The sequence below is a fragment of the Lissotriton vulgaris genome, chromosome 7 (assembly GCF_964263255.1).
Source record: "Lissotriton vulgaris chromosome 7, aLisVul1.2, whole genome shotgun sequence".
NCBI classification, from domain to species: Eukaryota; Metazoa; Chordata; class Amphibia; order Caudata; family Salamandridae; genus Lissotriton; species Lissotriton vulgaris.
In genome coordinates, this window is record NC_141695.1 from 1,031,559,417 (window position 1) to 1,031,573,530 (window position 14,114).

At 48.9% G+C, this 14,114-nt stretch overlaps 1 protein-coding gene across 3 annotated transcripts in view; it reads left to right on the forward strand.

The window, feature by feature from the left end:
* Positions 1–14,114, forward strand: part of ANKHD1 (ankyrin repeat and KH domain containing 1) — a 1,478,908-nt gene that overhangs the window by 1,092,602 nt on the left and 372,192 nt on the right. For all 3 annotated transcript variants that reach the window (XM_086931463.1, XM_086931465.1, XM_086931464.1), the window contains exon 28: positions 13,748–13,897. In XM_086931463.1, coding sequence (XP_086787589.1) covers positions 13,748–13,897 — 150 coding nt within the window. The remainder of the gene's footprint in view (positions 1–13,747; positions 13,898–14,114) is intronic.

Below are 14,114 nucleotides of genomic sequence, written 5' to 3' on the forward strand. Positions count from 1 at the left end.
CAATACATCCATCCACACTTTCAGCTTTCCATCCATACATCCATCCTTTACTCATCCACCCTTCGATCCATCCACCCATCATACTGCCACCTACCTTTTCACACATCCATTCATCATTCATGCAACATTTTTATTAATACATCCATCTACCATTTCATTCTACTAACAATACATCCATCCACACTTTCAGCTTTCCATCCATACATCCTTTACACATCCATCCACTCATCATTCGTCCACCCACCTTTTCAACGATCCATCAATCATTCATCCATGCAACATTTTCTACATCCATCTTAACATTTCATTCTCCAATCTATACACACATCAACGCATCCATCCAGCCACACATAATTTATCCACCTACCTTTTCACACATACATCATACATCCATGCAACCTTTTAACTATCCATCCTTTCATTCTCCAATCCATCCATCCTTCATCCATCCAACGTTTCATCTATACATCCATCCACCCACACTTTCATCCATCCACCCATCATTCATCACACCACCTTTTCACACATCCATACAGAATTCATCCATGCAACGTTTTATCCATCCATACATCCACCTTTTCTTCCATCCGTCCTTCTTCCGTCCAACCTTTCATCCTTCCACGCATCCTTTCATCCATTCATCCACACTTTCAACAATCCATCCTGCATCCATCCACCCTTTCATCCTTCCATCCATACATCCATCCTTTACACATCCACACACCTTTTCACATATCCATCATTCATCCATGCAACATTTTATACATCAATCTTCAGATTCTTCAGAAGTTATGGTGTTTTCCAATCTAGTAAAGTCACTGTGCAATATTGTGCCTATGCATGGTTCTGTGTGTCATCCTCAAGTGCCTTATTCATGTTTTACAACAATACGTGCACTCGCATTCTAAGACCTTGACCTCATTGTGTATGTTGTTTAAAGAAGTTTCTAAGCAGCTGCCTGCGTCCATCTGAGAGTGGCTTGTATAAGATATATTTTCATACGTTGAAAAAAAGGACACAATACTTTACTGTAAATGGAAGTAAAAAGAGAAAATATTCAAATTATGTTTTATAAAAAATGCAAAAAAAAAGTATTTTCATTAAAGTTTAATTTGCTTTCATACAATAATAGTAAATATATTTACTTAAATAACATTTTGAAACCTTCTTATCTTGTCTTTGCATTATTATTTACAAACTACATAAGATATGTTACTGTGCAAATTTAGTTTAAAGAAACTACAACAAATGCACTCATTCTATGTTCTATAGCAAATTGAGCAAAATGCCTAAAATATGTTACTGTGCAAAGATTTTTTTTTTAAAGAAGCTATACCACATGCACTCATTCTATGTTCTGTAGCAAATTCATCTGTCTCATACCTTCAGAAAGAATGGTAAAAAAATATCCCACGTTCATTAGAACTGCTACTCCAGTGATAATACTCACAACAAGATAAAAAATGTGAATGAGATACATCATTCATCCTACCACATTTTCACACATTCATGCATCATTCATCCGTGCAACATTTTATCCATCCATACATCCACCTTTTCTTCCATCCGTCCTTCTTCCATCCACACTTTCATCCTTCCACGCATCCTTTCATCCACACTTTCAACAATCCATCCTGCATCCCTCCACCCTTTCATCCTTCCATCCATCCATACATCCATCCTTTAAACATCCACATTTCTATCCATCCACCCATCAATCATCCACCAACATTTTCACACATCCATTCATCCATGCAACGTTTTATACATCAATCTTTATATTCTTCAGAAGTTATAGGGTTAATTAAACTAGTAAAGTCACTGTGCAATATTGTGCCTATGCATGGTTCTGTGTGTCATCCACATGTGCCTTATTAATGTTTTACAACAGTACATGCACTCACATTCTAAGACCTTGACCTCATTGTGTATGTTGTTAATAAAAGTTTCTAAGCAGCTGCCTGCGTCCATCTGAGAGTGGCTTCAATAAGATATATTGTCCACCATTGTATAGTTAGAAAGGAATATATTCTTTATAATGAACAGTTGCAAATAACTCTCTCCAAAGCTTTATAAAACTCTACGGGCTTAGTGTACATTGCCAAACAAGGGGAGGGCTCTCTGTGTGTGGGCGGGGGGCTCTGTGTGTGGGGGGGGGCTTTGTAGGAGGTGGCTCGCAGTGTATAGGGGAGGCTCACAGTCTGTGGAGGGAGCTCGCAGTGTGTGTGGGGGGGCTCGCAGTGTGGTGATGGTGCTCGCAGTGTGTGGGGGGGCTCTGTGTGGGTGTGTGTTGGGGGCTCTCTGTAGGTGTTTGTGGGTGTCATTTGCAAAAGATAAAGCTAGTGGCATTGCAAATAACAATGCCATTTATTTATGTTAAAAAAAAAATGGTCAAGAGCTTTGCCAACAGCTCAAACTTTAACAAAGGCAAAACCATTGCATTGTAAATGCTTGTTTCAGGTTGGGGTCACCCTACAGCGTTTTGCCCCATCTTTCCTTAGGGGGTTGTCGCACTATGTGCTAGGGTTGCCTTGGTTGGTGGTTGTTCCCTGTTTGTCTTGGAACTGGTTCCCCTTCGTCATTCCTGGTTGGGGTCACACTCCTGCTCAGGTTCTCATGACCTTTTGCATGTGTGCCTTGTCTCAATGGGGTACTGTTTACATTCTGGCAGGGTGGTGGTTCAGGGCTGGGCTCTGTTCTTTATTCTTTTCCCTGCCCTTGGGTACTGAAGTGTCTGGCACTACTCCTTATGCTGCTGTTCTTCACCATTCCTTTTTCCAAATGTTCTACTATTTCGCACACTGTTCCCATGGTCCCATGTTCCCACAGTTTGTCTGGTGGCTCCACGTTTTGGCGCAGAAAAGTTCTCAGAAGAAAACTGACGTAGGCGCGAGGGGTGGGACTTATGTGACCTCGCTGACGTCAAATGTGCGGACACCACATGGGCAGTCGCGCGATGCCGTCCCCCGTCCCGTAATTCATAAAAAGCTACTAAATCTTTATGAATTGGTGTTGGATTTCCTGATTGTCGACTTTCTTCAGTTGTTTTGGTGCTGTTTAAATGCCTTACACAGGGGGGTTGTGTGCAACTAAGAGCAAACTAAAGCAGCTTGGAGGCTCATGCCGCATGGATGGGAGAATGGGAAGTTTGCTGGGTACTTGGACTTATATCCTTGATCCCCGGCCCCCAAAAGGACTGGGCTGCCTGTTGCATGGTCTGTGGGTCTTGGCGTTGCTGGTATGCCAAACCTCTGGAGTATCCTTAACAGGGGGGAAACTGCTGAGGGTACTGCTGTGCAGGAGTAGATTGTTTGTTAGTGTTCCTTGGTCTGGCTTTCTTTGATGTGTTTGAGTGTGGAATCGGCCTTCTAGCCAATCAAGCGAGACACATTGAAAGACATATCCATAAGGGATGCCCCCTCGTCACCAGAGAATCCTGTGGATCTCATCCATCCTTGTGCTGACTGCTTTTCCCAAGCAATTGGTAGTGTTCAGTCCACATCAGATTACATATTCGGCCTCATCCTGACCATCTTGGATAGTTTGATCTAGGTTGGCCTGAAATTCCTCTGGGTCTGCAGGCAAGTCATCTCTCACCATGTCCCATAAAGCTTGGAAATAGCTGCTTGGCGTACAGCTGTCAGTCACCGACTGGATTGTTAGGCTGGCCAATGAAAATATTTGTTTCCCAAATGCCTCAAGTTTCTTAGCCCCTTTTTGTTGAGATCTTAGAAATGAATTGGGGTTTACCCTACTTTTTTGAGTTTGAACTACAACACTTTGGTATATGGTGTTGTGTCAAGAAGTCAGGGCTACCTGGTGGCGGGCTGTTACACCTGGCAACCTGCATGTTCAACGATAGGCAGGAATGAGGTTTAGACTAGATCCTTCTGGGATAGCTAGATGCCACGGTCTGAATGGCAATGTAGGCTCGGAGGAAACCTGTAGAGGCTAGTAAAACATCTGTTAGAAGGTTAGTTTTAACTTCATCTAGGGTGGCTATAAATCCATTACCTCAGGTGCACTTCTTATGACCAAAGCAAAAGAAGTACTCTGTTCCGCTGATCCACAGGTAGAACTTAACCTGTTCCAGGCGAAGTGTCCAACCCACTGGCCTCCTGCAAATCCATGTTGAGATTGTCATCTTAATAGTTTGAGGGCAAATCATCCCCATAGTCTCCATTGTCGTCTCTGAAAGTTTGAGTTGGAGTAAAAAAAAAGTTGTAGTACCAATCTGAAAGAAACAGGTTAGTATTAGATTCCTTGCCTTAGAATATCCCCAGGTGTCAGACTGGATCCGGAAACTTTTGCGCAGCAGTACCCTTGCGCATCGGTAGGCGTCGTCTGCAGCTCCGCGTCTGGCGTCGTTGGCGCCGGGATGACGTCGCGGGAGCACCTAGACGCCACCCTCGCACGCTGACGTCAGTTCTTCTTTTTTCCGCACCAGCAAGCGCCAATCCGGAAAAAATGGTACCCTTAGTCAATTTTTTACTAAACTTTTTCGATCATTTTTGATCTTTCTTCGAAGTAGACTGCAACCGACTATTGTCGGTTACCGACCCCCATTGCCGGTGTCTACATTGCCTGGGGCCCGACCACAATGACAAGTCGTGACCCGACTGCCGGGCCTTGACGTCGAAGGATAGGCAGGAGCGGTCCCGCAAGCACCTCAAGCTCTGGCAGTCGACCCTGCGCCATTAGAGGTCCCGGTCCGGAAGGAGGTCGAGGGACCGGTCGCAGGGCCGAAGTCATCACCGCTCGGAGAATCAACACCACTCCTCGGGCTCCAAGTCCTCAGGTAAGAGGCAAAAGAAGTCGAAGAAGCGACATCGCTCTTCTGACTCCCCCCCGACGCTCGCGCGGCGCGGGGTTCGGGCGACACCGCCCGCGTGGCTCCGCCGGAGCCGCAGGCGTCCCGGCCTGCTCCATACCCACCAATCCCTGAGCAGAACGCGACGCCGGAGGAGATCGATGCCTTCCTCACGGCCATGAGGCCTTCAGGCCCCGCGGTCCCCACTGGGAGCCCAAGTGCAGGTCCCTAGGGTGTCGCCCCCGACGCCATCCCCGGACCACTTCGTCCCCCGTCCGCCAATCCCCCCCTCCCCCCCCCCCTCCCACCTCAACCTGGTTCCGATGCCGGAGCGGAGAGAAGACTTTTTCTTCTATGATCCGGTCCCATCATTTGACCCAGAGTACCAGGAGATATGTGGCGAGGCGGATTGGGAGGGGTCTGAGGACCCTCTGGCACGTGAGTGCCAGTCTGATCAGCACTGGGCAGGTGAGCTAGTGGATGCAGTGGTTTGGACACTTCGCCAGACACTGGTTTTGTCTCCCCTCCTACCGTGGCTACGGAGGAGGGGGCTACCTATAGTGTGGTGTTGACACGGGCGGCCAAGGCCTTATCCCTTGAACTCCCCGTCGCGGCCGTGAGGACTAACCTCCTCACCGAGGTACTTAAACCGCAGGCAAGCTCTTCGGAGCCTCTGTTGCCGTTTAATGAGGCCTTGTCTGACTTTCATCTGGGCACTTGGTCCAGGCCCGCTACAGGTCCCCCTGTAGATAGGAACTTGGCCAGACGCCACCGCCCAGCTCCGGGTGACCCTTGCTTCCTGTCCACCCACCCCGCTCCCGAGAGCCTGGTCATACAGGCCTCTAACTCCCAGACCGCATTCCCGACGGCTCCCCCCGATCGGGAATCCAAGAGGTACGAGCAATACGGGAAAAAGTTATTCTCCTCCCTGAGTTTGGGGTTGCGGTCAGCCAACACCGCGTGCCTCTTGGGCCGTTATACTCACTCTCTGTGGGACACGGTTGCGGACATGCTGCCACAATGTACGGAGGATACCCGGACTAAACTTGCTCAAGCCCTTGCGGAGGGTTAAGATGCGGCACGGTATTCCATCCGGTGTGGACTGGATACAACGGACTCACTAGGCAGGGCGATGGCAACGACGGTGGCGATTCGTCGCCACGCCTGGCTGAGGTCCTCCAACTTTTCAGCTGATGTCCAAAACACCCATATGGACATGCCGTTTGATGGCAGTCACCTCTTTGGCGACAAGGCAGACAGTGCGCTTGAACGCTTTAAGGACTCCAGGGCTACGGCCAAGGCCTTGGGCCTGTCGGCCCCGCGCCAGCAAACTGCTGCCTTTCGCTCCTTTTGTGGTCAAGGAAGGGGCGCCCCCTCCCGTCCTGCCAGCCACGGGCCGCAGACTAACATCCAGCGCAGTGGCGGACGTGGTAACCGCTGTGGAGGTGCCCGGGCACAACGGCAAGGCCAGTCCACATCCACCCCCACAGCATCCAGTTCAAAGCCCTCCCAGTCCGAGCTTTCAGGCCCATTCGACGCCAGTGGATGGCAGGGTTCGTCATCACCTCCTCCACTGGTGCTCCATCACATCGGACAGGTGGGTGCTGCAAATCGTCCGAAGGGGCTACTCCCTTCCCTTTGAGGCGACCCCTCCAGCCATGCCACCGCAGTACCGCAGCGTGTCAGGGGATCACTTGCAACTTCTGCAAGAGGAAGTTATGGCCCTCTTGCCAAGGGGGCCATCAAGTGCGTTGCTGGGCCAGAAGTAGGGTGTGGTTGCTACTCTCACTACTTTCTGGTTCCCAAGAAGGGCAGAGGGGGCCTACGCCCTATCTTGGACTTGCGGAACGTCAACTGCTTCCTCCGGAAGGTGAAGTTCAAGATGCTGACACTGGCTCAGGTCTTAGCTGCCCTGGACCCGGGAGACTGAATGGTAGCGTTGGACTTGCGGGACGCTTATTTTGACATCCCCGTCCTGCCGGCCCACTGGCGCTACCTGCAGTTCACGGTAGGCCACTAGCACTTTCAGTTTACCGTGCTCCCCATCGGCCTTACCAGCGGCCCACGGGTGTTCACGAAAGTGATGGCGGTGGTCGCAGCTCATCTGCACAGGTTAGGGGTTTCAGTCTTCCCCTACCTCGACGACTGGTTATTGAAGGCGGGCTCGCCCCAGACAGTCGTCAGCCACAGCCAGACTACAGCCCACCCCCTGCACCTGCTGGGGTTCTCCATCAATGTGGCGAAGTCACACCTGTGTCCCTCTCAGAAGCTCCTCTTCATCAGAGCGGTTCTAGACTCGGCGCAGTTTCGGAGTTATCTTCCCGAACAGCGGGTTCGGGATATTCAGGCTCTGACTCTGATCTTTCAGCCGTTATCCCGGATCTCAGTCAGGTTGACGCTGTGGCTTCTGGGGCTGATGGCCTCCTGCATCCTTCTGGTGCATCACGCCAGGTGGCGGATGCGGGCTCTGCAGTAGGACCTGAAGTTTCAGTGGGCCCAGCATCAGGGCAACTTGTCGGACCATGTCTTGAATCGTGGGGCACTGCAAGACAGTTGCAGTGGTGGCTCACGGACCACGATTGAGTCAGCGGCAGATCCCTCTCCCTACCCCAACCGGAGCACGTAGTTGTGACCGACTCGTCCCTCCAGGGCGGGGGGGGGGGGGGGTGTACACATGGGAGAGGCGGAAATCAGAGGCCTCTGGTCTCCGGTGGAGTCCCGGCTCCACATCAGCCTTCTGGAGCTGCGGGCGATCCGGCTTGCACTTAAGGCATTCCTCCCCTCTGTCCGGGGGAGTTTAGTGCAGGTGTTCACGGACAACACCACCGCCATGTGGTACTGCAACAAACAGGGCGGGTGGGGTCGTGGACCCTATGCCAGGAGGCTCTGCGCCTCTGGCAGTGGCTGGAATATCAGGGTGTGACCCTGGTGGTTCAACACCTGGCAGGTTCCCTGAACGCCAGGGCGGACGAACTCAGCCGTCTGTGCATGATGGATTCCAAATGGCATCTGAACTCTTACGTGGCGCAAGGCCTCTTTCAGCAGTGGGGAGAGCCTTGGTTAGATCTATTCGCCACAGAAGAGAACGCGCAATGTCATCAGTTCTGCTCGTTGGAATTTCCAAGGCGGCACTCGCTCGGAGACGCTTTTCGACGCGAGTGGAGCTGTGGTCTGTTGTACGCCTTTCCGCCCATACAACTTCTGCCCAGAGTGCTGAAGAACATCAGGCGCGACCGGGCCCAAGTCATCCTTGTGGCTCCGGACTGGGCACGAAGATGCGGGTATCCTGAGATTGAGCGGTGGCAGTTGAGGCCATTTGAATTGCCTCCTGAAGTCTGTAATGTGATTCTGGCAGCCAGGCGTCCCTCCACAAAATCGGTATACACCTGTAGGTGGAACAAATTTGTGGCATGGTGCACAGCAAAGGCTGTGGATCCCCTTTCTGCCCCTCATTCAGAGGTTCGATTTCTTCTTTATCTTGCCCAGCAGGGCTCTGCTCTGGGCACTCTGAAGGGCTACCGCTCTGCCATTTCCGCCTTCTTAAGGCTCCCTGATCAGCCCTCTTTGTTCAAGCCCCCAGTTGTAAATAGGTTTTTGAAGGGCATCACTCATATGTTCCCTCCTGTTCCTTTCGTGATGCCTCAATGGGTCTTGAACATTGTTCGGACTTATGTGATGTGCGCTCCCTTCGAGCCACTTCATAACTGTCCTCTTCGTCTCCTTACTCTTAAGACTGCATTCCTGGTTGCCATCACCTCTGCCAGGAGGGTGAGTGAGCTCCAGGCTCTTTCTTCTAAACCTCCTTTCCTTTCTGTCCATCTGGACAAAGTTGTATTGCGGACGCGACCCTCTTTCCTGCCCTAGGTAGTCACAGCCTTCCACATCGGGCAGTCCATCACCTTGCCCACCTTATTTCCGCCTCCCTCGAAAGAGGAAGAGAGGCTCCACCGTCAGGACCCAAAACATGCGCTCTCATTCTATCTGAATCGCACACGCCAGTTCCGGGTGGATGACCAACTCTTTGTTGGTTACGTGGGCGCTAATAAGGGTCGGGCGGTGCACAAGCGAACCATTTCTAGATGGGTCTTCTTGTGCATCAAGGCTTACTCTTTGCTAGAAAGCAACCTCCTGTGGTGCTACGTGCCCATTCCACTCGGGCCACTGCGTCCCCTACTGCCCTGGGTCGGGGAGTCCCCTTGCAGGACATCTTCAGGCAGCTACGTGGGCCTCTCTGCACACGTTTGCAAGACAATACTGCCTGGACAGCAAAGTCCGGAGAGATGGCTTTTTCGGCCGTTCCGTTCTATAGGACTTTCTGGTGTGATCATTGGTTCGCAGACCCACCACAAGGGTTGGTATTGCTGGGGTATCTATTCTAAGGTAAGGAATCTAATACTAACCTGTTTCTTTCAGATGCACAAGTTACTTAACTTTGGTAACGATGTATCTGTAAGAAACAGTAGTTAGTATTTAGATTCCTTACCGCCCCACGCATACTCCCCATTCTGCGAACCGATATCTAGGGGTAAGGTTCAACCCTTTCAGGGCCCTAGTTTCTTAGCACCAGTGTTGGTTTTTATCATGGCTCTGCGTTTCTGGCGCGGAAAAGCTGTGTATAAGAACTGACGTCAGCACGCGAGGGCGGCGTCTAGGTGCTCCGGCGATGTCATCCCGACGACGGACCTGGAGCCGCAGACGACGCCTACCGACGCGCAAGGGTACTGCTGCGCAAAAGTTTCCGGATCCAGTCTGATGCCTGGGGATATTCTAAGGTAAGGAATCTAATACGAACTACTGTTTCTTACAGATGTATCGTTACCGAAGGTAAGTAACTTGTGCGATAGCAGCTCTGGAGTAAATCTGTAGCATATGGAAATTAAACCCAGGTGCATTGTTATGGGTGTGACCTCGGTCAGGGAAAGATTTGATTGGCTCAAAGTTGGACACAACTGTTGGAGTGGGGTCTTTCTTTGGCGTATGTGCTGATGTAGACTTTGGCGCCAGATTTGATGTTTTCTCTGAAAACGGAGTGGAACATGAAATAGGGTCATTCTACCTCTTATAACAGTCACACCATTTTTACATTCTTGCACCATCTGTGCCTGTAGTGGTCTGCCTCCACAGTCTTTTTGGCAGCGGAAAATAACTTCTTGCTTGATGTTATTCTAAGGATTGGGCTTGCTTCTGCTCCACAAAGCTGGATATCTGTTGTATACAGCTCCTGTAGTGTGGATGAAATTTAATCGAGGTGTCTCGAACTCTGTAAATATCGACTGAGGCACACATGGGTGCCCTTTGTCTGCTGCCTAGTTTTCAGTAAAGCACCAAAGCCTTTAGCTGTTGCCCTATTTGAACATCACTCACAAGTGCCTCCTTATCCATGACAAAATAATTCATCTATCTCTTTATGCCGATGACTGATCACAATTACTTTTATTGCCATTTCATAGGCCTATGCTGGCAACTAACATTGCACAAAGATTTTCAAGCAAGACCTTTTGGAACATAAGGGGAGGAGCTGAGATGACAGTGGAACAGCATGATAGTTCAGACATATTACTGCCATTGAGAGAGAGATTTCTAATTAGACAGCATATTTTAACTTTTTTCAATTGTGATATCTTTAGTTGTCATTCATCAAATGATTATTTTTCTTTTATTCCTTAAAATGCACAGCTCAGGTCGATGGGGATTCTCTTTCATCAACAAATCATCTTCTATGCTCGCCACAATTGGTTCTTAGGCAGCCTTTGCTTTACCTCTGTGTTTTGGGGCAAGAGGTGAAGGTACTGTTGGACTTGGCCCTCTCTTCAGGGTCACCCCCAAACTGTTTTCCTTCACCCCTCCCATTTTTCTGATTTGGTTTTGCCTGCATAAATAGTCTGCACACTTTACCATTGCTAACCAGTGCTAAAGGGCTTGTAGTTGCTCCCTTTAACATGGTTAAATTGAATTCCTCCTAGATACTCATACAATAGAGGGATTAGGTGTGCCTGGATGGGCATGTCTGGCCGGATGGGCGGAGCTGGGTACACCACCACCTGCAAATCAGTATGCTGTGCCCAGTCTTCACACACAGGTCACCCCTACATTTTTCACCCAGCCAGCCTGGGAGACAGGAAACGTCAAGCATTTCAACAGGAATCGTCAAGAAACTTCTCCCAAGTTATAAATATGGGACCCTCAGGCCAACTCTTCAGTTCACTTTCGGGACATGCATAATGATCTCTGAGGACTGCTTGCTTCTGTGGGCTGCTGTTTACGTCATAGGACTGCTTTGCTACACCTAAAAAGACTTCTTTGCTGCCTGATGCCAGCCTTGAATACTCTGAGGCCTGCCTTGCTACTTAAGCCCTGTTCCACTTCTTAAACCCATGGATACCAGAGTGAGTCCATGGGCTAGTTAGCTGGCCTCCTGATCGGCCTCAGTGACAGAAAAGGCTCCAGCCATCTTGAACCCACACCTGGACCTGAGTGAGTCTTAATCCGCCAAGTGGTGCACCTCTAATCCTGCACCCTTGATGGTGGTGTTAAAGATTTCTAGAGAGCCTAACTCCTAGTCAGAACTTGAGACTAAGGTATTTTTGGGCTAAAAACTTCTCTGAGAATAGAGATGAGATCAGGACCAACCTGCTCTTATATCTGCTCAAGGTGCATCGCCGATTGCCCGGACTTCGAGGCAGCTCCTACTGTTCTATGTAGCCAATAATCCTGTTCAAGCGGTCCTTCGCAGAAGGGTATCCAGCCTTGTGAAGTACTTGGCGGCTACAGCCTCTTCCTGCTGAAGCTTTACGACTTCCAAAAGTCAGAATGTGGGAGGTTCCAGCTATAGCATGGGAGCGCAATGTGGTACCGGTGTGGGATAGGACGCGGGCGGACATTACATCCTGGTCTCGTATGCCTCTCACGCTGTTTGGTAGGTCGGCAATATTTAAAATGGTGGCACTGCCTCATCTTCTCTACCAGTTGCAGAATCACCCATTCTCGATTCCAGCCCGGTGGTTTCGCACGGTGAACTCGGTGTTGGGACAGTTTGGGAGGGAGGGAGGGTGCGGGTGGCGGTGCGTACGTTTTCTCTCTACGTACGGTGGCGGGCTGGCCTCACCTGATCTCCTGTCGTACTATCAGGCCTCGCACTTGCTGGTCCTCAATGACTGGTGGTATGGCTACAGGGGGGATCCAGCTTATGCGCTGGAGCGCTGTCTGATGGGCCAGCACACATTACACACTATATTGTACTCTGCCAGGTTACATGGGGCGCTACCGCCGGCCACGAAGGTGGTGTTTGCAGTCTGGAGACAGGCGCGGCAGCGCATGGGTTGGTGGGGGGTCCTGACGCGGGAAACTCCACTGTGGAATAATGGGCGGCTGCCCCAGTTGGCTGCTTTGACAGGACTCAGGGGGTGGGATGCCATCGGCATATCCACCTTGGGCGATGTTGTGACGGATAACTTCATTAAGTCCTTTCAGACTCTTCAAGAAGAATTCCAATTACAGCAGACACAGTTGTATCAATACTTACAGTTGAGGCACGCGCTAACACCGAGCTTGCGGAGGTTGGAGGATATTCCTGAGTTCAGCCCTATAGAGGCCAAACTATTCATGGGTGATCTGGGCGATAGAAAAATCTCGCGCATATATCAACCTTGGTGAGGCATTGCTCCCCAGCACTTCAGAAACTGAGGGGGGATTGGGAGGCTGACGTGGGAGTGCTGGAAGAAGAGGACTGGGTAGAGGCGCTGGCGTCCCCGCTTCAGGTTGGAGGTAAATTGCGATTTCTTTGAAAAATGCAATTTCATGCATTTCTCAAAGTGCCATGTGGCACACATACATGCCCTTAGGGGATGTTTGTGCACCACATGTGCACACATACATGCCCTTAGGGCATGTATGTGCGCTACATGTGCACACATGCGCATTTCAGGGGTGCTACAGGGTGTCCTTTAGGAACCCTTGCAGCCTTGAAATTGCATGCGCAATTTGCGAGTACCTATTGGGTACTCACAAATTACGTACGCAATTCCCATTCATTGCTATGGGCCTATTGGCCCATAAGAATGAATGGGAAGCCATTCCTTATTTGTGACTCGGTTTGCGAGCCTCAAATAAGGAATACGTAGGAATCACTTAATATAAGCAGATTTCTACATACATTGCATTTTGCGAGTCTATAATAGTGAATCGGTAAAATTCGCTATAATAGACTCGCAAATTGTAATGTTCATACATCCGGCCCTAGATGTCTGCGGTTGGCGCTTTCTATTAGGTGCAAGTTTTTACCTTAAATTTAAAAAAATCATAACTTTTCTACTTATTTGATTGTTGTCATTTTGATGTCAAATAATTTATTAAAATGTAGGATTTTTTTGTGTTTACACTTTACTACTGTTTTTTGCTGCCTAAATACTTTGCACATTATCTTTAAGTTAAGCCTGGCTGCTTTTGTGCCAATCTACCAGAGGTTAAGCGCTCGTTAATTGGTGACTTTTGTGGTTCACCTTGACAGATTGTGGCTGTTGGTTGAGCAGGGTTAACACTCCACCCAACCAACACAGTTTCTCTGCCACAGGTACTCTCTGCCTTCAGTTTTTCAAGCTGGCTACATTGGCAGATATTTTGGAGTACTTACTCTCAAGATAATCAGTGAGCCCACTGGCAACCTGTGATTCCTACTTGAGTTATTTGTGCCATTTTCTGCAAAGGGATGTTATTACAAATTGATTTACAGTCAATAGCCATAATGAGTTTAAGGTCTCACTAGTGATACAAACCTTTTTCGATGTCTGCTGATCTGTTACATTTTCTGCATCTGTTAACAATTTAATTGTTTTGAAATTCTAGACTGATAAGATTTACATAGTTGTACACTGAGAACAGTTTTATGCAAAGAAAGAAAGCATAGGTTTAATATAAGTGTACATTTTGTAACACTGGCAGATCGAAAAAGCTGTCTGTACCTGCCTCGGTTGTTTCCAGAATCATGGGAAGAGGTGGCTGTAATATCTCTGCAATTCAGGATGTAACTGGCGCGCATATTGATGTGGACAAGCAAAAAGATAAGAATGGTGAACGAATGATCACAATAAGGCAAGTAAGATGTAAACCGTTTTTTAATGTAAAGTAAACTCAGATACGCTTGTTTATTATTTTTGCGCACTTTGATATAGTTCCCAGTATAGATTTACTAAAATGTCATCTTATTTAAAAAAAGTACCTCTAAAGAAATGTAGAGCAGTCATATCTTGGCTTTTCTTAAAGGCTGTTTTTTGCACTCTATGGATCCTGTGTTTCTCCAGCATAAGAT